Source organism: Myxocyprinus asiaticus, chromosome 6 (genome assembly GCF_019703515.2).
Source record: "Myxocyprinus asiaticus isolate MX2 ecotype Aquarium Trade chromosome 6, UBuf_Myxa_2, whole genome shotgun sequence".
Lineage (NCBI taxonomy): Eukaryota > Metazoa > Chordata > Actinopteri > Cypriniformes > Catostomidae > Myxocyprinus > Myxocyprinus asiaticus.
The window spans coordinates 14513194-14538330 of NC_059349.1; the positions used below are offsets into that span (position 1 = coordinate 14513194).

At 37.9% G+C, this 25137-nt stretch overlaps 1 protein-coding gene across 1 annotated transcript; it reads left to right on the forward strand.

Moving 5' to 3' along the window:
• The first annotated feature begins 61 nt into the window (after window positions 1–61).
• On the forward strand, window positions 62–21812 carry brinp3b (bone morphogenetic protein/retinoic acid inducible neural-specific 3b). The gene is made up of 8 exons (XM_051701549.1): window positions 62–501; window positions 592–865; window positions 8678–8868; window positions 10607–10800; window positions 15685–15790; window positions 16073–16309; window positions 17318–17540; window positions 20489–21812. Exons 2-8 carry the CDS (start codon window positions 633–635, stop codon window positions 21603–21605), a joined length of 2301 nt encoding a protein of 766 aa, XP_051557509.1. The 5' UTR covers window positions 62–501; window positions 592–632; the 3' UTR covers window positions 21606–21812.
• Window positions 21813–25137: the final 3325 nt, after the last annotated feature.

A 25137-nucleotide genomic window follows, 5' to 3' on the forward strand; every position in this document is an offset into this window, starting at 1 on the left:
GAGAGATGGGGGCTCATGAGTTATCATTCATATGTATTGCTCAGTGTGAAAAGGCAGATGTTCTAGTAGGATACAGGCATCAGTGCTCTATTATAATTTACAGCAGATTAAATGCGCCTCAGCACTGGAGACAGAGAGAGGACAACCAACCTGCGAACCCCGAGAGAACAGAGGAATCTAAATAAATTCTTTTCACTTTATATTGCTCCGAAGATCGTTACCCTCACGCGTTTCCGACGTATGTAAAGACATTTGCGGTATTTTCCACTCTGTCCTCTGTAAGACGTGCCTCAACTTCCATTGAGCGCGAGCGTGGATTTGGGAACGCGTGTGCACCTGGTTTCAACCACACCTGATTTATGGAAAACAACGTCTATAGAAATCATTCTCACCTATCGTGAAAGGATCATTTGTTGCTTTTGTTTTGCTGTTTGTTTGTATAAAAAAGTTGTATATTTTGTAATTCACATTTTCCGTCTCTTGGATATAACGTCATGTCAGGTAGTGACCCTATTTCAGAAATGTAGCGTATGTGATGTTAACTTGAAATCAGTGTTTGAATATATTATATAAATATTATTTGAATTTCAGGAGAAAGAAGCGATGTGAGACGAAACATGTATGGCTGAAGGATGTGTGCTCGGAGCGTTGGTCCTAGACCGCCTGACCTGATGCTCTTATGGGAGGTGATGGTGATCGGTCTTCGCTGGTGCGGTGTGCTCGTCTCTGTGGCTGTGTATGTCGGCTCCGCGGAACCACTCGGCTGCCTGCTGTCCGATAAAGGTCCATTCCACCGCTCTCAGGAATTCATTGAGTTCACCGAGCGATACCAACACGGGTTTACAACCAGATACAAAATATACAGGTATGACAGAGTACAGAAATAATACTCCAATAGGGTACTCCATGCGCAAGTGAATTGCCTTTTTTATTATCCTGTTTGGTTATTTGAACTGATGCTTAAAGGTCATGCCAGATTCCCCATAATGAGAGTGCAATTAGTTTACTCCCAAAGACTACGTTTTAATCTAATTAAAGTTTTCTTTAAGCCTACATCATCAAGAACATCATTATTTTTTGCCATTCTAATTGCCAATAGGTCATTGGTGTAGACTGTGTATTGAAATATCTTTTAATATTTGATTCCTCTTTTCCATAAATTTATTTTACTATTTCAGACTGAATTCCATTCAAACTTTAACTTGTAGACAGCTACAAGAAATTTAAGATAAAAGTTCTCTGATTGACTTACATTGTGGAATGTTCGCCATTCAAAATCAATTTGCACACAGAATTACAATTGGTCTTCTTTCTTGTGTTTATTTTCATGCTGATTTGTGGTCCATGTATGTTGCTTTCATTTGTTTTTTGTTTTGAAATTGAAAAAACAAAACAAAATAAAATATAAATTATGCTTTAGTTTTTTTTTTTTTTTTCATTTAAAAATAATTAGGCAAAAACAAGGAAACAGCTTGTTTTGTTTATCATTAATTTTGTTTAAAAAAAAAAAAAACGAAAATGTGAGAAATCAGCAAAATATCTTATATTGATTGATACATGGATATAAAATGAATATAGGCTACAGGTTGAATATTTGATTTGCACATGGTTGGATCTGAAACGCGATTGGTCAGTCTGCAGTCCTGCCTCAATTACATCCATCAGGATAAGACCACAACACCATACAGCTCTGCAGATAGATTAATTTAATTTTTAATTAAGAACATTAACATTCTTCCAAACTTTTGGCAGTTTCGCTCATAAAGGACAAACAATGGATCTCGAGACCAGCTGAATACTGGTCACTTAATCTCAGCAACCACTCTTTTTTTGTACACATTCACTTATGGATGTAGATGAATCATGGCTGAATATGAACAGTGAATTTCTACAATGGCAAAGGTAACTGAAAATCTTTGTGTTTGAATGATGATCCATGTCTCAGGTGTCAGTGTCAAGATGACAGAAACACAAAAATGTCAGAGTGCACCATTAAAGATGCAAGTACTGTCTTGTGCCTTTGTCTTTTTATCTGATAAAAAAAAAAAAAAAAAAATAGATAAGATTCACAACAAATAAATTATTTGATTCACCTCAGGGCTGGTTGGTTTGGTTTAAGGCTTAACTCTTTTATGAAGAATTTTAAGAAATCCCTATGGAAAAAAAATTTGTGGGGAAAATTTTTTTCTGAAACCCATTGTTGGGGAAGCTACTTAGAAATGGTAGCCTCCCAAGCCGCAAGCTACTCATTACTTAAAGTAGTTAAACTACTATCAAGTTGTTATTTTATTTAAAAAAATAAAATAAAAAAAGAAGTTAGCTACACTATAAGGTGCTAACAAAAAGTACCTAACTACACTGAAGCTATTTAAAGAAGATAATATTTTTAGATGCATAACAATCGGATTATATTATTTAATTCTGCAATCAGTTCTGTATATTATATTAGGGTGACATTGCCTTATGAATATTTACTCTCATAACTCTCGTAACCTTGGTTCCCTGAAAGAAGGGAACAAGATGCTGCTTTAGAAGCTGACGCTATGGGAGCACCCCCCTGGGGGCATTGACTTTGAAACCCTATACCATCACGTCAATTTGATTGGCTGGTGATGCGTAGTGCTCTGCCTATGCTGATGTCATCATGGCCAGATAAGCTGGAGCCCATCACCACACCATCAGGATTTTACAGCTGAGGGGAAGGAGAGCGTATATCCTGTAAAAATGTAACAGTGAAAAATCAGTAGCTGCGGCACATCTAAGCAATGTCTTCCTCCCTCCTTTCAGGAAATCAAGATTATGAGAGTAACTGAGACGTTTCTAAATAACTTCAATGCTGTGTCAGAAGCTGACACTATGGGAGCCATATACTATAACGCGTAGCACTGATGTGCATTGTCCACTAGCCAACATGGTAGTAAAAGGCATTGTGGTAACCACCACTTTATGTTGACAAATAGGAAGGAAAGTGGGGACAATAAAACAATGGTTCGCCATGCCATGCCACATATTGGAGCAATGTCTCAACACATCTTCCCAGTTAGTGAGAAGAGAAGCAGAGTGATTGTCTACCCAAGGGCTTTTGTACAATGATGCTAGCTCACAGGGTAGTGAAACACTGCACACATGCTATTATTCACAGCAGTGGAAATGAAGAGACCAAAGTTTTTGCCCTAACATCATTACTAACTAATTGTCAACGATCAACCTTCTTCCTCTGTAAAGACCTGGGAAGAGAGGAAAGATACAAGCAGGTTATAAAACCTGGAAAATGTGTTAAGGGAAGCCCAAGCTGCAGCCAGACATACAGTATGTCTTCTAGTGACACACCCTTTGCCCATGCCCAGTAAGAGGCCATACTCCTGATTGAACAAGCTTTTATGCCCATGGGATATTGTATGCCTTGTGAATCATATTCAAGCACAATAGCATCCACGACCTAATGGGAAATGCTTTGCTTGTAGATGGCCAATCCCTTTGAGTGGCCTCCAAAGCAAATAAAGAGTTGTTCTGGTACCCTGAATTGATTTGTCGGTCAATGCACATGCTCAATGCCCTCGCAAGGTAGAGTGTATGCAGTCTCTTAGCCTCATCTGTCTTCAAGGGAGGAGGAGAGAAAGCCTACAAGGTAACAACCTGAAAAGGGGTTGCCAGTACTTTGAGCACATAACCCTCTCTGTGCTTGACAATGGCCTTTGATAGGCATGGTATAAGCAAGAGTTTTTTGACCAAAAGGGCCTGATGGTCCCCAACACATTGTACTGATGCCAAAGCGAGTAGCAGCACAGTCTGCAGTGAGAGTAAATATAAACTTACTGCCTCTAGTGGCTCCAATTGGGAACCCGTAAGTGCTTCTAATACCAGTGCTAAGTCCCAGACCGGGATAGTAGTGGGTCGAGAAGGTCTCAGACATCTCTCACCACACAAGAATCTACTGATCAGCGGGTGTTTGCCTGCAGACAAGCCCTCAAGGAGATTGTGAGTGGTCTCTATGGCAACCACATATACTTTGAGCATAGATGGAGTGAATCCTGCATCCAGACACTCTTCTTTTTCTCCCCTTTTCTCCCCAACTTGGAATGCCCAATTCCCAATGCGCTCTAAGTCCTCGTGGTGCTGTAGTGACTCGCCTCAATCCAGGTGGTGGAGAATGAATTTCAGTTGCCTCCACTTCTGAGACCATCAATCCGCGCATCTTATCACGTGGCTTGCTGAGCGCGTTACCGTGGAGACGTAGCAGGTGTGGAGGCCCATGCTGTTCTCCGCAGCATCCACGCACAACTCACCATGACCACGAGGAGGTTACCCCATGTGACTCTACCCTCCCTAACAACTGGGCAAATTTGGTTGCTTAGGAGACCTGGCTGGAGTCACTCAGCATGCCCTGGATTCGAACTCACGACTCCAGGGGTGGTAGTCAGTGTCAGCACCCACTGAGCTACCCAGGCCCTTCTCATCCAGACACTCTTGTATAAAGAAGAGGATCGTCTGCACAGGGCAGTGTGCCGGGTCCTGCCCAGTGAGGACCACCAATCAGCAAAGAGTCGTCAAATGTGCCAAATGCATGAGCAACAGATCACTGTGCTTGCACACCTGCACCTCTGATTAAGCAAGTAACAGCCAATCATTGAGGAAATTTAATATGTGGAAAGCACTCAGCTTCAGAGGTGCAAGCACAGCGTCAACACAGGGACAACCCAAAGTTTAGGACCTTGAACTGGAACACAGTCCCCTCAAAGGTGAATCTCAAGAATGGCCTGTGATGAGGGGCAATCTGTACATGAAAGTATGCATCATTTAGGTTGATTGATACAAACCATTCCAGATGATGGACACGAGACAGAATCTGTCTCTGAGTCACCATCTTAAACAGAGACTTCTTGGGTGTCCGATTCAAGGGTTCATTCAGAAAAAAGACATTTGGTCTCAATTATGGCCTTGAAGCGCAGGGAGAGCAAGAGGAATGCTGCGGGGACACAAAAGTGGTCCGGGCATTCTTCTGAACCGGAGTAGACTGGTCTGCATGCGAACGACCCTACTTCCATGGAGCCAAACCATCAAGAACGGTTGACCCACCCAGAAAGAACTTTACCACTGAGAAGAGGATCAGGAAGCATCACCTTCCACTTGGGTGTAGTAATACAAGATTACGCTGGCCTAGTAAAAACTGTTTGTCAAATCTAAGTTGCTCGAGCTGAAATCTCTCAACTGCCTGACCGAGAACCTCATTCAACTCAGTTTCTGAAGCAGATATAGTGCTGTTTTCCATCACTCATGGGGAAATACAGAAACTCTGCTCATCAATTGAGCATGGCCAGGTCTCAGCCCAAAGGCCTCCAGCTCTTTGTCCGTGACACCAAACGTGATTAAACCATGTGCATCAATCTCAGGGTGCAGGTCATCACGGGTGAACCGTATGGAACAAGACACCATACATGGAGTAGTAGAGGTGTGCAAGGCTTGTTGTAGCAACAAATCCTCCTCAAAATTAAAACTGCCATGATGGTATAAAGTTTCAAAGTCAGTGCCCCCTTGGGAGTGCTCCCGTAGCATTAAGCTTCTGACACAGCGTTGAAGTTACCTTCTTGAAAGGGAGCAGTGGTTTTACTAAAGTAACCATAATTTAAACATGCTATTTGTAAAACAATAGTAATCACAAAAATAACCATGCTTTCCGTAAGAGTCAAACAAATAGAGTGAAACTGAATGTAAATTTATACTTAACATACAATAATTAAATAAATAAAACACCCTAATTTATATAACTGAATCAAAATATATTAATGCAGTAGCAATACAATAAATGTTTTGCTTCAGAAAAGAAGGCAAAGTCCCATTAAGGCTGCGTGGGACTCAAGTGAAACAGTGAATAATTGATGTGAAATATTTTATTTACATGAACTTTCCGAAAGAACCGAATATCTAAAATTATTCAATTTTCCCAATGCTACATGAAAGAGACAGAAGACAGTTTAGGTGAGCGTGTAAAATTAAAAACATGGAGTGCTTTTCTTTCGAGAAATAGCGAGATCTATTGGATATTTCTCTTTCACTTCATTTCTCTTCTTTTCTCCATATAAATGAATGCATAACTAGGGTAAACAGGCTTTGTTTTCTCCTGTGCTAAACCACACCTCCAATAAATTGCACATTGCTAATTGCATTTATAGACACCTTCACACTGCAAAGACAAACTCAGAAAGTCTTAGAAATTAAAAATACCCTTTAAAAATTAATAATGGGTAAATAAATACACCTCCACATCCTACATTTAAAGGCCTTGCAGCAGATCGCTTAATTATTATTAGCTTCAGTTTAAAATTGATCTTATCTTCATTTTTGTCTCTGGTTTGTCCACAACAAATAGCTTGTGGCTGTTAATTACATGATGCCCTCAGGTCTGCACTGTGGCTCTCAGAGAGCTCTCCAGCAAAGAAGCGGTATGCCCTTTAAGGTCTGTCTGTGGTGATCAGTGGCTTAGGTGCTCAATGCTGATGCTCACCAGGCTCTTCATCTGACACTTACACCATTCATCTTTGGGTTGATTGGTGATAATGACATCCTTTGTTGCTTTCATGATTGTTCTGTAGACTGAACTCTCATGTGAGTGATTGGATTGGCTCCCATGAGCCTAAAACTCTGTATTGAGAGTTGTGCTTTAATTGCTAATCTCCAAAGAGAGATTTCTTCTATCAAGGCTGTTTTCTCAAGTGTGGAGACTAATAGCCTTGTAATGGATTAGGAATGTAGGAAATAGGATGAAAATAATAAATATTGATCCAAAGGTAGGGCGTAGGAACCTGAGAAGAGGTATACTATTTTGTTTGCCATGCAGTTTGTTAACTGTGTGATGAGATATTACCACATAAGGCAAATGTATCTCCTAAAAATCTAATTTGAAGTTATTTAACAGACAGGTAATACATGGTATTAGGTAAACATGGTCAATGACCTTGAAATTGTGCAGAATCCTAAATATTTCTCATTTATTTTACATAATTTTTTTGTTTTGTTTTACACATTTTTAAAAATCCTAAAACATTTTGTATAATTCCAGATTTAAATTAAAAAAACAATCAAACAATCAAAAACTGGTTATGTATGTCTATTTGAAAAGCTTCTCACCCAAATTTTGCTGCAGCGTGTTTGTTCCACACAAGTGGGATGCTTTGCCAGAAATCTACCAATGAGCCCTAGCTCCAGGGGAAGTTGCAAATTCTGTCAGACCTGATATCAGATGACTGAAACTTTGAAACTGAGTTCTCTTGCTCGGTAATGTTGGGTGCAAATGTATTTATTGTGAAAGAAAATAGATACAGTAGTCAACCCACAAAACCTTTTTTATATTTTAGTGGGTGTATACATTTTAGTTTACTTCCTTTAGTAGTGATAGATAAAAAGTTTGGAGGGATTGTTATCTTGCGTGAGGGCGTAATTAGATAGATTTAGAAATAAAATTTCACGCACACTGCAGCAAACAATAACACAATGTGCAACCTCAGTGTTTGGTACTGTATTTAGAGCAGTTAAAGGAACAGCTCATCTAAAAAATTCAGCTGTTATTTACTCACTCTTATGTCATTCTAAACCTGCATGCTTTTAATTTTTTCTGTGGAACACAAAAGGAGAATTTTGTAGATTCTTCACACAGCTCTTTTCCATTCAAGGACAGCTGATAGTGACCACGGCTGTCAAGCTCTCAAAAACACAAAAAGCATTATTAAACTACCATAAAAGTAGTCAATGCTTACAAAAATCGAGAGTCCATGGCAAATTTGATGCAGACTTGCTGCAAATTCGCCACTAATCATTTTCAGATGCAAATGAGCTTTGTGGCAAACTTGCGGCAAAATGTCCATTGTTGCCAAAGGTTTGCTGCAGGTTCACCACTATCGGTGAGGAGCTGCAAACTTCTGGCAAACAACTGCGGCAAATCACAAGTTCATTTGCATGTGAAAATAATACATTACAAATTTGTGGCAAGTTTACGGCTAGTTTGCACTCTAGATTTTTTGTAAGGGGACTTATGCACTATATTCTAAGCCTTCTGAAGCCGTGCAATAGATATGTGTGATGAACAGACTGAAATTTGAATAATTATTCACTATCGAATCATTCATGCAAATCGTTTGATCACAAGATACTTAAGAACCAATGGCGTTTGATGTTATTGCTTTCCAATCTGCCATAATCGCCATATTTAATTTGAGAGCTGAATTCAGAAGACTTGAAATAAAGCATACATTTTACATTTATGGTGCTTTTATAGTGCTTTTTTGTACTTTTTGGAGCTTGACAGCCCATTGTCACCATGAACTGTCCTTTACAAAGAGGTTGTTCAAGGTACTGATATGTAGTTAGTATATCATTTTTCGAAATGCAGAGGCACTGAACAAAGTTTAAAGGAGGATTTTAAGGGATTACATGCTCTTCAAGCCTCTACACAATGAAATACCACCTACCATCCTGGCTACACTATTCAAGTCCAAATGAGATTTTTGGAATAGAAGTAAATCTGGAGAGGGGGGGACCTGGAGAGGAACCAGATTAAGCCGATGCATTAGAGGGTGATGTGAATGTGACTATAATGAGTAATGGGAGGGCCAGGTGGGGATGATTAGTTGTGCTCTACTATGAGCTCATATGACATCTCACGTAAATTCTTATGAACTCACAGGGAGTTCGGCCGATGGAAAGTCAACAGCCTTGCTTCAGAGAGGCAAGAAGGCAATGGGGTGGCCGTGCCCTTTGACCCTGACTTCATACATAACATCAGGCTTCTGGGGAGAAGGCCAAGTTTGCAGAAAATAACTGACAACATCATTAAGAAATATGGGACTCACTTCCTGCTCTCTGCCACTCTGGGAGGTAAGGGAACATTATTATGTGTGAGACAGTTATTATCCCTGCAAAATAGATTTTCATTCTCATCCTGTTCCTGAGTTAGCAAGGACATCTTTATATAGTCTCAGTGGAGGTAACGTTGACATGACATAATGCATTATTGAGCGCCTGGGTTAGTGTTGTCTACTGGATGTGTCACTCATTGTTTGACTTCATGGATTATCTCAATGAGTCATTACAATTTATTGTTAAAATACAAAAATCAACAGATTGTTTGAACAAAGCTGCTTTAAGGCAACATCAATAAAAATCAAAATTGACCATATTTAATTTTTTATTACATGTTCCTGATCTTATTGTGCACAATTCATCTGTGCATGTTATTAAAAAGAAAAAAAATGTTTGTCTTCATAATTTCATCAAAATATAATAATTTAATGTTAATATAAAGAGGTTACAGTGATAACAAGCAAATAACGATAGATTTGACAAAAAGCTTTAGCATTTGGATATATCAAGATTCTCTTGAGCATGAACTTGAAGTTGGCCTTCACCTACAAGTCAAATAGTCTCCTCATAGTGGGTGCTGGCCGTGTTTCAGGAGGGGAGTAGACCACCAGTCTGGCTCCATTCTGGTATGGCCCACAATTAACTATTCATTCAATTCCCAATGGACAAAATCAAGTCCAGCAATAGATTTTTCTTATTTAATATCCAGTTTCACTCAGAAATACTTAACATCGTGGAAGTAACATAGGTTGTGACTACTGTTTCAGGTTGACTTTAAATTGTCAGAGTTTACAGAGTCAAGAACAAGTGTGTGGATTGTTGGCCTGACTCCACTGGGGGGCCAATTATTAGATTAACTTACCCACCCTGGTAACCCTCCTTTCCCTTACAGGATGTTCAATACTTTGTTAGTACTGATATATATATATATATATATATATATATATATATATATATATATATATATATATATATATATATATATATATATATATATATACATATAATAGAACTGATTCGTGGTACTTCAAGGTACTTCAAAGAATATCATGGTATTACCATGCCCAAAAACTCTTGTATTATCATGGTACTGTGTACAAAATAGAAGAAGAAAAAAAGAGTGATAACTATGATGATTTTTGGTAACTTTTTGTTAGTGCCAACTGTACAGCCCACCCTGAGAGACCTATGTCCCACCTTGCATGTTATAGCTAGAGCTGGAGGATAGGTACATTACTTTCCCTGTCTGTTAAGCGATTTTCACAGATGTCATCTCTGAAAACTATTTTGTGTGTTGATATACTGCATCGAAAAGCCTTTCAGTTCTCTATAATCTTTTATACCTTCCCTGCTGAGAGATTGTTTACAGTACACGCCTCTTCAAAAGGTATTTTAAGTCAACATCTCAGTTCATAAATATCCCTCTTTTATACCATGAAATACCTAAAAGTCTAGATCATTTGAAGGTCTGGCTTATGCTCCACAGGACACCTTTTGACTCCAACTTTTTTCTTTGGCACTTTTTCCTTCCAAACATACCCACCAGCTGAGTCAATTGATTTTCATAGGGTCTCTCTGGCTTAGAGATCTCATCTGTACCATGCTTGTAATGAGAGCTGACACATCAAGGGGAAGACTACTGTGGCTTTGTGGGCCACTGACGAGCTGAGATGCAGCGAGCTCATGCTGTACATGATTAGGGTTGATTAGCTTCTCCAGCTGATATTATAATTTTTGTCTGCCTTTTGATCAGGCGAGGAGTCCTTGACCATTTTCGTGGACAAAAGCAAGCTTAGCAGTGGTCAGCAGAACGGCGGTGCCTCCAACAGTACAGCTGGTTTGCTGACTCTTGAAGCCCTTCACCAACTGGCTGCATCCTATTTCATCGACAGGGACAGCACACTGCGGAAGCTCCATCACCTCCAGATCGCCTCCACTGCCATTAAGGTACCACCCCCACCAAGAAGTGTCATGCCTATTCACCTGAGGGGCACGTTCCCCCTGACATTTTTTTGATCCAAGTGGATTTTGAGTGCAACTTCCAAAAAAATAATAATAATAATTTTAGTCTTAATATGTTTATTAAGGTTTTGTCTAAAACGTTTTTAATAGAAAAAAAAAATCCTCCATATAATATATAAATTAGGTCAGTCCAGTCGAGTCACACCTTCCACATTATTTGCTTTAAAGGTGAAGTGTGTAATTTCTGCGACCACTACCATCAACAAATTGCAACAAGAATTATGATGAACAATCCTCCTGTCTGCCATTGGTCAAACAAAGAAGTGGTCTTTCCCAAAAATCATGATCATTGGGTGTTGCTGTGTTGGGTTGGTCGGAATGCTCAAACAAACAGCAATGTGTCAATAGCACCATAAGGATGCATCGTCACACTCTTTGGGAAATCAACCTATGAATGGTTTACTTGTAGTTGACTCTGCATCTTAACCTGGAATAAGAGAAGGTATTTTAACATTGAAAAAATTACACACTTCAACTTTAAAGGAATAGTTCACCCAAAACGACTAAAAATTAATATGTAATTCGTTTTTGATTTCGTATGAAGTATATCAGGGCCTTGATGCTCTTGTATCTGAATGAGAGCAAATCCCAGCAGCCATGTTCTAACGTCTAGTGGAAAGCCTTTGTCAGAAGAGTGGAAGATTTTATAACAGCAAAGGGAAGTATTAATGCCAATGATTTTTTAATTAAATGTTCAACAAGCACATATGGGTCTGTTGTTAGGCTGTACACATACTTTTGGCCATGCGATGTAGGTGCCTGATGCCTCTAACCCTGTGGTAATGACACAGGGAAAATGGGTTTCAGATTCAACCTGAATTTATGTAAATACAATTATTTGTGCCTTGTAGGTCAATTTATTATTCAATATGTAGTAATCAGCAAAGTACTGTAACATTGTGCCTGCAGCTTTTTTGATACACTCCACACTGATCTTATTTGCTCAGGCTTTGTTTAAAGTGCTTCTGCCGAATGCAGCCTTTAAATATAAATCCATGCTTAAAACAAGTGCTTCAGATATGAATGACCCAAGGTTTTCTATGTAAAAACTCTCAAAGCCGTCATCAGTAAAGCAGGGTCTTAATCCCAGGCAGCAGTTTTCATCCAAAAGCCAATTACCTTAGAACTTGAAGTCACTGCCGCCACATTCAGTCATTTGCAATCTCAGTCAGGCAAACATTTTTTGGGTCCGTGTCTGGTTGCAAAGAGGATCCTGGGCTAAGTTGCTATTAATGAGGACAAAGCGCCTGTCGGTGTTAGTCACAGCATGCATCACAATGATAGATCAGCCTAGCTCTTCCATTTAGATTCCTTTCTGCATTGACTAATTCAACTCATTAGTTGCATCTAGCATTAAGCGAGCTCTGAGGCAAGAAAACAGATGAATGAAAGATACATGAGAGGGTTACCAGATGTGTTACGCTTATGGATGAGAAGGGGAGAAGGGTATTAGATGGGTGTTTCAGGGCATACATTAGAGGTTTGATTATGATGCACTGGTTCTGAATTCATGGGTCTCATTAATTGAGCTGGGTCTTCAACAGAGTCACAGATGGCATCAGTAACTGACCTCATTGGTTGTTTGAACGATAAGCTGTCTCTACACTCATTCATTTCTCCAGAAGAAGAACAGTCATTTGTCTATGTGGAACAATAGTTATTTAATGTTATATGTTATTAATTATGATTAATGATTATCTCAGCAGGTGTAATTCAGAGATTACTTGCCGTTTTAATGTTTTCTTTTTTGTTTTGTTTTTCTCATTAGCGACAGAAGCAGATTACTCACTCAACATTTGTATCAATCAAAGTAGTAAATCCAGAGAGTAGTTTTAAAGTGGCATTCAAGTTCCTTGCAGGCAAGTAAGTTCACTTGACAGCCATCTTGATAACCCTGGGCATCTGTTTTCTATGAAGGGAAATGGCATACAAGTACAACTACTATCTACTTGAATGAGGAAAGACTGTAATGAAGATTTTTTCAATACTATATTTCAAATCAGCAAATAAAAGCATAAATGATGTCAATTTTACATAAAATTGCTAAGGGCCCATTTTTAACATTTTGAAGTTTTGGTATTTGGTATGCATGCAAAGCACTAATGGGCTGGGTCAAGTGCAATTTAATTTTGAGGTTCTTCTCTTATTATATATTCCATTCCCTGACAAGCATCCACGATATAAACAAAAACAGCACATTCATAAGAAGTTGGTAGTGTAAATGGGCTGTATATGATGCATTAGCAGAATAGAAATATGGACTTATTACCATATTACAACCTGTTAGTATAGTTTAGACTTTGCACCGAGAATTGACGTGGTTCTCAGTAGTCTTAGTGCAATGACCTATTTCTCAGGAAAATAGTAAATTGCGTTTTGCACCACTCATGGACTAATTAACGCATGGGCCTACCGGGCATTAGCACAGGGCCTCTGACCAGCAGGGGGCCCTGGCGAGCTGCAGAAACTTTACATTAAACAGAATTTTATTTAATTTGTTTCTTTTTTTTTTTTTACAAATAATGATTATTTTACAGTAACAGAGCATTGTCGAACACTTTATCATATGATTCGTTTTGCAATTATTATTAATTAATAATTGCAATTAATAATAAATAGGCCTCATGCTGCTTAGTCAGAGCCCTCTAGCTTAGTGGTGAGGGGAAATTATTGCGTTATACGAGTGTTAAGCAACATATTTTTTCAAACTAAACTAAATGTATTGAAAAACCACAACCAAGTGGATCTATTTAAAGAAAAACTAAAACAAAAAACAAAGCAACTTGCTTTCTGTAGTTGCTATAAAACTTTAATGACGTTGTGGAAGACTTTTCTTGAAGGGAAGCAATAAAGAGAAAGCTAAGGTAAGAAAACTGTTAATTTTACTGAGCTTGTTGATGTGTTGCTAGTCGTAAATGTATTGTCTTATGATAGCATGATCTGGAGAGACTTTAAATCTTTAGTGGATACTGATAATAAATGTAATAGTTCATAAGCCAGTTTGTTGTCTTATTGTTAAATTGTGGTGTGATGTGTACATTTTCCCCCGTTGCGTATTCTTGTCATTAAATGCAGTTTAAAGGGCAATATATATGTAAACAATGCTGTGGAAATTGTGCTGCTGTTGGTGACATCCATTCATCTACGTTACACTTGAAGAATGCGCTGCAACGATTACATTAGAATAAGTTTGTCACGTCATGACTCTCTGCTCATGATGCCTCTTTCTGGCACCTCAATTAAATGTGACCATGAGACGTCATAGTGAAGCAGATGAAACCCATTTTCACTACCAAAGTGTTTCTAAGGAAAGGTTTTAGCATTGTTTACCCAATGTCTGGCAAAATGTTATCCCAGTCCTCTCAAAGAGAGATCAGTATCTGAGCATTTATGCCAAAGAGTTGGATTTGAAAATGAAAAGATTTATTGAGAGTGATTTAATTTTTTACAGAATCTGCCTTCCATAGATGGAATATAAATGAATTCACAACAAACCTTTGTAATTTACTATGTCCATAATCCAATATAAGGATCTACTCCAATTATTTCTTTGATATACAATTAGATGCAGAATAAAACAAAAGGCTTATTTTTGGCTCGGACCTCACAGAGATTTTTGGGGGATTTAATGAATCTCTCTCCAACAGCATTAGCAAAAGTGCAAGAGCCTGCTGTGGGTGTAATGAAGTTGCAATTTTCTCTCTTCTCTTCTCTTTCTCTCTATCACACTTTGCTGTTTCTTGCCCTTGATGTGTTTGCGTACTTATATATATATATATATATATATATATATATATATATATATATATATATATATATATATTATTATTATTATTATTATTATTATTATTATTATTTATTATATAATGATTAATTATCTGAGCTTTTACATTATTTTGCTGGGTTTGTAAAGCCCTTGTGTACAAAATCCATAGTGCTATATACTAAAGCAGAGAAAAGAGATGAACAATTCTCCATGGGCTGCAAAAAGATGCAAAGATAATAATAATAATAATAATAATAATAATAATAATAAAAGGTTAATTAAATACAGTGATGTTAACCTAATTAGTTTTGTGATAAATTAGGACCAGATGCAACCAACTCTTGTATCATTAGACAAACAAAGGTAGGCGCATACTTCTGCATTTACAAGGGAAAAACATGTTGCAAAAGTTATGTATTTTTCTCATTAAAGCACTTTCCAAAATGTAATAATTTGGATAGTGTTTGAAAAATAGAGAAAAAAAGAATCAAGTCAATGAAAGAAGGTGCCCACAGTCAAGGAAAGCCTGGAAATATCAGGGATTGCTTATTTATTTATTTGTTTGTTTGTTTGTTTGTTTTTAAATTGTAATTGCCAGGCCTGAAAAACATATGGAAATTAATACAATCTTAAAATTTCTATAGTGAATCTTTCTAGTTGCTCTGCTCTAAAACATTTAATCGTCTAGAAATTGCTCTGAACATAATATTTAAAAATCCTTATTTAGTAATCATAAACAACTTAAAAAGTATTTAAAAAGTCATGGAAATTCATTGATCAAAATGTCTGTGAACCATGGTGTGGATTGTTAAAGGTAAAGGATGCAATTATTTGGATGTAAAAATGCTTTCTCCTAACCAATGGCAGGGTGGATTGTTCAGGAAACCTGTTTGACAATAGTCATTATTTTTGCAGTTAAATACACACTTCGGCAAATCCTCACTGGCCAGGTGTATTGGTAATTTATCATTTTCTTAGCCAATAATTTGTTTTAGACAAAGCCAATAATTTCCTTTTTTTTTTTTTTTTTTTTTCTCTCCCAGGTAACTGAGACCAGGACCGGTCCTCTGGGCTGCAGTAACTATGACAACCTTGACTCTGTCAGTTCTGTTCTGGTTCACAGCCAGGAGAATAAAGTTAAGTTGCAAGGTAGAGAAATGCACAATCCCATACCACACTTCCCCTCATCATGATGCTAATTCTTGAGTGTTTTCCAGAGGTCGTGGTTGTGTGATGAGCCACAGTAGCTACACGATCAAAGCATTGATGACGGAGTTGTCTAAATAGCCAGTTAATTATACACTAAACTTGAATGTTGATAGTTGACTGTGCTTGCTGACAAGAATGAGGCCCTATTAACTCTCAGCCAAGGAAAACTGGAGACAAGTATGGTCTGTTTCACAAATGTCCTTTCAATATTTCTTCTTCTAGGACTTCAGGCCATTCTGCCTAGTTATTTAAGGAACAGTTTTGTTCAGGCTGCATTAGGCTACATAGGCTGCAATGCTGAAGGCCAATTTGTGTGCAAAGACAATGACTGCTGGTGCCAATGCAGTAAGGAGTTTCCGCAGTGTAACTGCCCTGAGGCTGATATCCGCTCACAGGAAAGCTACCTGGAGCACATGAGGGAGGCCTGGAGGCAGGAGAACCAGGAATTTCAAGACTCAGGTGCCAAAACAACGCTGTCCTCCATACTGAAAATTTTCTCTCCCCTTCATGACTCTGCTGGTCCACCAACTAGACCAGCACTCAGTAACCATAAAACATCCTGACCCAACATAGAAAAGCATGCTGGTCTAAACTGGTCTTTTCTGCAATGTTCTAGGCAATGTGCAACCCCCAAGTGACTTAAATTTATAGGTCTGTTCCAAAACCTAGTAAGCTAAATTGCTGTCTGCTGCCTACATAGGCGACTGCCTTCTAGGGTAGCATACTGCCTAAAATGCAACCTCATAAGTGACTGATCTACATTGGCAGCAACTCTGCACACCTTGGTAAAATATTATATAATTGTATCAATAATATCGGTTATTAAATTAAACACACTCACTTAGCAATTTATTAGGAACACCTGTACACCTACTTATTCATGTGATTATCTAAATTGTGTGGCAGCAGTGCAGTCCATAAAATCATGCAGACACGGGTCAGGAGCCTCAGTTAATGTTCACATCAACCATCAGAATGAGGAAAAAATGTGATCTCAGTGATTTCGACCATGGCATGTTTGTTTGTGCCAGACGGGCTGGTTTGAGTATTTCTGTAACTGCTGATAGGCTGCATAATTACGCTGCCTACCTTTCGGAACAGACTTCGCTTCAGGAGCACACCTATGATGCCTTACAATGTTGCCTAGATAGGCAGCTCACTAGGTTTTGGAACAGAGCTAGTGACTCATAATTCTCTGTCTTAGTCATTGAATATGTAATGGACAATTTATGTTCAACACATGTAGTTATTATTAGTATATTATTTGATTGGTGTATTATTATTACTTTTAATAATCTCTTACCAGGTAAATTATATGGGTCTAAACACGTAATTCTGTGTCTACTTAGTATACTATGAGTAGCAGGCTAATTAGCACCTAGTATGGCTAATTTATTGTGAATGACATGTTAATTTTGGAAATGTTGAAAAACAAGTTGTGTTAAGTCATACCTCTTCTTTCATTAGATGAGTTCCAGAGTTTCATGGGTAAATTACCAACACAGAGTGCTCTAAACTCATCAAGCATTCAGCAATTGTGGAGGGCAGATAGTGCTCTACAGCAACGCTACAGGCATCTAGACACCCATCTTAGCCTCCTGCTCACCAAGACCCATAGAACTGCTAACAAGCTCTTCAGCCTCAGCAAGAGATGCCGCTCTCAGCCCAAAATAGTCTCTCTAAGGGAAAGGTACAAATATTTATAGACACACATTAAACCCGTGGATTCCAATTTTTTGTTGGATAATTATGCAAGTTATGCAAATGAAGCTACATGAAAAGCTGCAAAGTTTTAACAGTGTCTACAAGGAATTATTAATGTATTTGTGCATCCTTTAACTCTGCAGAAGTTGGGTTTGAGATAGCTGAGATTGATTAATATTTTCCATTGCATCCCATTGGAAATAAAAAATTCGATTTTTGCCTTAGTCTCCAGCTTTTCTGAAATTTTCTCGTCAGAAAAAGACCCAAGTAATCTTACATGTGTCTCCTCTGGAGTTTTAGGAGAAACATCTGAGATAGATGGTTGCAGTTGATAGTTGATACATGAATTAAATATAACTATGATCTCCATGAAGTGTCCTAAGCTGTGAACGAATAACTCCTGAGAAATAAAATGTTCCTGTTGGATCTTAAAAACCTTTAGAATGGCCATTATTACCATGGACGTGAAGTGCAAAACAAAACAACAAATCTGAAAACACAATGGCAAATCCAAAAACTAAATAAAAATTCAGAAACAAAACAATAAATTATAAAACACAACGGCTAATCCGGAAACAAAACAACAAGTCAGTTGAAACAGAAAGGGTAGGTACCATAGCTTCTCACCTGATTGGCTGTGTCGATGATACCTTGCCATTTCTTCATGATTGGTTCACTTTCCACTTAGCGATTATTACAATATCCATGCCAAAGGCTTACTGAGTGAATTACTGAATCATTTGGAGTGGTTTCAATGTGGTTTGCAGTATGCTGCCAGTGTGTTGGCTGACTTACTACATGTGAAGTTTTGTGAGCATGTCCAATTATATGTACAGTATTAAGTTATTTTAGGAAAACGTCACTAAAATTCACCAAAATATTATTTTCATATTCTAAAGTTTGTTGTAGGCTGCTAGTGGACTTATTTTAGGTGAGGTTTTCCCTAAATGTGCAATTATACAAAACCAGTATTCAATTATTATTATTATTATTTTAATAAATGACTAGAATTCATCAAGTAAGTTGTCATTCACACTACTAGCAGCCTACTACAACAACTGGAATGTGAAAATAACATCTTGATAAATTTTAGTGATTGTTAATTGAACACTGTATCCATATAATTGTATATACTGGGAAAATAAGTATTTCAGTCTATCCACTGGCAGCCAACTGCAGATTTTATAAATGTTTTATGTTTTATTTATTTATGTATTTTATTTGTTAAGTTAGAATGTGCAAGTCAATTGAATAAATGCTTGGACACCTCAGACGTTTTAGCATAAGGAATTTTTAGACAGCCCCTTACACACTGGTGGGCGTATTTAAAACTAATTGAATCCCACTCACTCTTTTTGCTGTGTTCTTAAGTATCCCGTTACTGTTTAACTGTGTGATAAACCGCTCTAAATAATTCAGTGCTTCACTTAGTGACCTCTTGGCATTGATTTAGAAATAATCCCACAAGTGGTCAGTGAACCATGAAGAAAGGGCTGGATACCATCTACACAGCCAATTAGGTGAGAAGCTATGGTGCCTACTAGGCATGTCATAAAACATAGATACATCGATTATTGATCAGCAAGTTATTTTATCGATATATATATTTTGAGGCATTGATATATTAACATTAGCCGACATTTAAATTAGAAGCCTAATTTGCGTGCTTTCCAATTCACTCAGTTGGGCTTCTGCTGAATGTCTGGTGTAATAGAGTTGGGAGATCACAAGGGGGTGATTTAAAATTTACTGAAGCAGATCACAAGGCACAGGTATCACAACATAGGATGGGTATTTAAGAGATCCTTGCACAGGACGCATACACACAAAAGCTACAAAGGTTTTTGTACTTCAAGAATGAAAGTGATATTGATGAGTTTGCAGGTTGGTGTATGAAACTGGTTGATTAGAAATTATTATGCAATTTCTCTGTATCTTTGAAGAGGATTCATTCAAGCTGTCAAACCACCAAAATATATAATTGTAACTGAAAATACATTGTGTAGGCTATATGAAAGATGTACAGTATATACACAATCATCGACTGATGGCTAGATTAAATAATCTTTGTCCTTTGATAATGATTTGGGTTGAATTTAATGTAAAACTATGCAAGTTACACTCCGTGGCGCTGCAGATTTTTGAGCAGTCTCAAGAGTTGGCGAGCCCGTGCTGTGTATGTACCTTTATAGAAAATAATTGTTTTGAATTTTATAATGCACAATGTCGTCCATCAGACATGTCCGGTGTGTGACCCCCTTTCATTTACCCTGTTGCTCACGCTTTACCAAAGTTTTGTTGAGAAATATGTTTGAAAAGACATAAAAATCCTGATAAATACCGGTAATCATCAGGAAAATCTTCTGATTATCGATCCAAGGCATCGATCTAAAGCCTAGTACCTACCCTTTCTGTTTCAACTGACTTGTGTTTTCTGTCTTGTTGTTGTGTTTTCTGACTTGTTGTTTTGTTTTCAGATTTGCCGTTGTGTTTATGATTTGTTGTTTTGTCTCTAAATTGTTATTTTGTTTTTGGATTTACCATTGTGTTTAAAAATTTGTTTGTTTTTCACTTTATGGCCACTGTACATTATGGTTTTCAATTTAAAATTGCAATTGTTTTGCCCAGACCGACCTCCATATGAGCAAAAAAGACTAATGACTAGTTTATTGTTTAACCACCCACTACGGGCTTCGAGGCTATAGCTGCACTAATAGATTACTTCTGTCTTACCATTGCTTTCATAGGCAGATATTAGCAGAGCTCAAGGTTAGAAACCAAGTGCACTGTCACTAAACAAAGCTGTTTATTGGCAGTCAGTATATCATTTATTGTTTGTTTGCTAATGATTGCCTTATGATCCATGCAATCATTTGCATACATTTTAATGCACAAAATTGGCCCATTGTTCACATTGTTTGTTCACTTTTCCAGGTCCTTGGGCTACTGGCTACAATTCATCCTGTCCATCCTGTACTGCAGTGAGAATGACCAACTAGGATATTACGCAGAGGAATTACGGATCTGTGCCTGTCCGTATGAGAGCCCCTCTTGCCAGGGTATCATCCCTTGCAAGGTGGGTGATGGCCCTCTTTGCGCTTCCTGCTCTATGGACAACCGCACACGCTGCTCCAGCTGCAACCCTGGTTATGTGCTCAGTCATGGAGTTTGTAAAAATGCTGTACCCAACCCAACAGACCACTACCTGGGTTTTGAGACAGACTTACAAGACCTGGAGCTACGCTATCTACTGCAGCACCGAGATGGCCGCATTACTACACACGCCATTTTTGTCAGCAACGATGTGCGCCTCAATGTTTGGTTTGACCCCTCCTGGAGGAAGAGGATGTTGTTAACACTAAAAAGTAACAAATTCAAATCCAACCGTGTGCATATGCTCCTGGGCATCTCGTTGCAGATCTGTATGACAAAGAACTCCACCTTAGAGCCTGCACTGTCTGTCTATGTCAACCCATTTGGTGGTAGTCATTCAGAGAGCTGGACCATGCCCATCAATCAAAATGGTTACCCAGATTGGGAGAAGACCAAGCTTGAAATTCCTCTGGACTGCTACAACTGGACCTTGACTTTAGGCAACCGGTGGAAGAGCTTTTTTGAGACAGTGCACTTCTACTTGAGGAGCCGGATTCGGGCCGACTCCTCTCAGGGGAACAGTACTGTCTACTTTGAGCCTCTAGAAGTTACGGATGCCTCTCAGAACTATGGATACATGAAGATCAACAGTATGCAGTTGTTTGGTTACAGCATGCACTTTGACCCTGAGGCTATCCAGGACCTGATCCTGCAGTTGGACTATCCGTACACTCAGGGATCTCAGGATTCAGCCCTACTGCAACTAATGGAGATTCGATATCGTGTCAATAGACTATCTCCTCCTGGGCCACTGCCATTAGATTTGTTCTCCTGCTTACTTCGCCACAGGCTTAAACTCTCTAGCCCTGAGGTACAGAGAATACTCACCACACTGCAGACTTTTAGTGCCAAACAACCCTTCTACAAAGAGTACGGAGCTGCAAAACTTTGTAGTTAAAAGCAAACCAATTTGTTTTTTGCCACTGGTGTTTTGATTTACTGATAGTGAAAACTAATTTCACTAGAAATTTTAAAATAATTTTTTGAGGGTGGTCATTGTTGTTGGTGTTTGATATAAAGTCATACTGTTCATATACATATATTTGATGTCTTTAGTTCAAATGGTAGTTCAGATGAAACAAATTTTTTTGCACAGTTTTATCAATTCTGCCATGTTTGAGGTAAAATTAAAGTAATTGGGGGGTGGGGGGGGGGGGGGTGGGGATCCCTAGGTAAAAATAAAACATTTTGTCATTCTGTTTTTTTTTTTTTTTTTGATTGGGGTTGGCTGGTTCTCAACTCTGCAATGAAACATGTTAAGCATTTATTCAAAATGTAAAATTCTCTCCTCCCTGTCTCAATTTTACAGGTGAATATCACAGAACATGTCAATAACATTTTTATTTCACCTCATATCAAAATAAAAAATAGGAAATTGTATTTTTGTTTTGCTGCCTTTAATTGTATGCTGATTTTTTTAAATCATTGTATTACAGATAATCTAATGAGAATCACCCTTGAGAATAATTGGAATTAAACTTTTTCTAGTATCTTCTTATATGACCAACATCTTCAGACACAAATAGAACTTGAGAAACAATTATAGTTAAAGCCAAGAGCTCAAAAACAGTGCAGATTCACAACATTTTAACATTCACATGGGATTATTTTATTGGATATTTGAAAGGTAAAAAATGCTAAAATCTTTATACTTACACAACCACGCAGGAACGCGCATGTCCAATAAAATTACTAACAGATGGCTGATGATCAAATTTGTTATTTGTTAGCTAATGTTAGCCCTGCAGCAAAATATTTGACAGCTTATCCTAATGCCTCCTGTTAATTGTATAACACAATGTACAGTTAATAAGACAGTTACTTGTCAATACAGTTAATTATTTTGATTAAATTAAATTCAGTTAAAATAATTATTTTCTGTGGTTTTAGTCTACAATTTAAAGGAATAGTTTACCCAAAACTGAAAATTCTCTCACCTTTAAGCCATCCCAGATGTGTATGTCTTCCCTTCTTCAGCAGAACCGAAATGAAGAATTTTACAAGCAAATTTCAGCTCTGTATGTCCATACAATGCAAGTGAATGGGTGCCACAAGGCTGCTGGCTATTTGATGGTCCAAAAGGCATATTTAGGCTGCTTAAAATGTATCCACATGACTCCAGTCTATCAGTTAATGTCTTCTGAAGCAAATTGATAGGTTTATGTAAGAAACAAATAGATAATTAAAACATTTTTAACTTTAACTAATTACTTACTGTTTGAAATGACCTAGCTCTTGCATTAAGTTCGTTCCTCTGTTGTAAACAAAGTGCGTGCTTCCGACTTCTCGCACGAATGCGTCATCACGCTCACACGACAGCTGCGTGATGCGACCACTGCTAGCAGTGCTATTTTTTTTTTTTAAACAAACCAGAAGACATTAATTGATCGACTGGAGCCGTGTGGATTACTTTTATGCTGCCTAAATATGCCTTTTGGACTGTCAAACAGCCAGCAGCCTTGTGGCACCCATTCACTTGCATTATATGGACATACAGAGCTGAAATGTGCATATAAAAATCTTATTTTCAGTTCTGCTGAAGAAGGAAAGTCATATACATCTGGGATGGCTTAAAGGTGAGTAAATCATAAGAGAATTACCATTTTTGGGTGAACTAATCCTTTAAGAATTTGAGACTGCTTTTGACACCATCGTCTGAATTTCTACATCACATTTTCAATGATGACATTCACACTGACATGTCCCCCCCTATGGTTTTTCAACAAATCGCACCCTGGTACAATGCAAAAAAATCTTAATGGTCCAAACAAAGGCTTTATTTTTTTTGTGCAAAATGTGAGTTAATTTTCTATCTTTCGATTTTGGGATGAAATGTGACCTGGACATGTTTTTGTGAGATTTACACTTACCTTACTTTACATATCACCTTTTAATCATGCAGTTTCCAATTACACAAGGACTAAAATAATTCATCCTACTTTAAATAATCCATCAAAAAATCTGATGGCAGAAAACTCATTTTAAATCCTGAAACAGAAGTTGTCAAAGGGAACACTGAAATGCATCATGAAGCGTATCATTGAACTTTACCATTTGCACTGACAGAGGTGCTGCTGCATCTTCAAATGTGTCATTCCCATTGAAAGCTGAATTATTCTATTCTAGAAAGACATCATGTTAAGCAAACACACTAGTAATGACATTCAGGTGTGTATTGGATATGCAACTTAATTCAAATGAATTAAAATTGCTAAAAATATATGAAGTTGCAGAGGAAAGAATTTGAACCCTTGGATTTATCTGAATTTCTGCATAAATTGGGCATAAAAATCTGCCGGAATCTTCAATTATGTCACAATTAACAATTGCAGGGTGGAAAAATTATGTCAACTCTTGAATGCTTTGGCAGCAGTAGCCTCCACCAAAAATGTCCTGTAATTGCGGATCAGACCATCAGACCTGCACAATGGTCAAAAGAAATGTTGTACCATTCCTCTTTACAAAACTGTTTCAGTTCAGCAATATTCTTGAGATGTCTGGTGTGAATCACTCTGTTGAGGTCATGCAGAAGCATCTCAATTGGACTGAGGTCAGGACTCTGAATGGGCCACATAAAAGGCATATTTTCCTCTTTTGAAGCCATTTTGTTGTTGTTTTAATCTTGTGATTTGTGTAGTTGTCCAGCTGCATCAACCAACTTCTGTTGAGCACTATGTAACACAATTTTTGTTCCTGGGTAGTAAGTGTTATTTCCTAATTGCTTATGCCTCAAAGTATAGAAAATGGCTATTATTCCCCACAGACTTTGCTTTTGTGACCAGGACAGTGATATTTTGAAATTTACCTATTTCCAATGAGAAAACGGGTGATTGTGTGTCTTTTTGTTCACATAAAGTCCGAAAAAAACAACATATGAATCCAAATTAACATGTATTTATACTAAAGTAATACAAAAATGACTACAAAAGATTTAGAAGTGAGTAGTTTTTCAAAATTTATGATTATACTGTAAATCACTTTCACGAGTCAGCCCCCAAATGTACTCATCATACTTCAAGGTGTCCAGCAAGGTCTTGATGCTGTTGTAATCCTCTTTGAGGTGCACCGAGTGAGCCAGAGGAAGAGACGGGTACTTGTTACCATTATGGAGCAGCACGGCTTTGAGGCTTCTGGATGAGCTGTCAATGAAGAGGCGCCACTCATTCTGGTTATAGGCGATTCCAATTGCCTCGAACAGACTGGTCACATTGTGGCAGAAGCAGAGCCCATCTTGATGGGTGAAGAAGCTGGAAAAATGTTGGTGACACTTCCTCTGATCTGTGACTTGCACAATTTCATCCAACAAGTTCCACTGCTTGAACCTAGATGTCAAAAGCTCAGCATTGGACTTGGTGAGACCAAGATCTCTAATCAAGTCATTGAGGTCTTTTTGGTTGTCGTAGTATGGGTTTCTCTCCTCAGCTCCACCT

Excerpts from the sequence above, each read along its gene's own strand:
- brinp3b (XM_051701549.1), top strand. The coding sequence starts at position 633 with ATGTGTGCTCGGAGCGTTGGTCCTAGACCGCCTGACCTGATGCTCTTA. Across the intron at positions 866-8,677 it reads ACCAGATACAAAATATACAG|GGAGTTCGGCCGATGGAAAG; the intron begins GTATGACAGAGT and ends ATGAACTCACAG. Across the intron at positions 16,310-17,317 it reads CCAGGAATTTCAAGACTCAG|ATGAGTTCCAGAGTTTCATG; the intron begins GTGCCAAAACAA and ends TTCTTTCATTAG.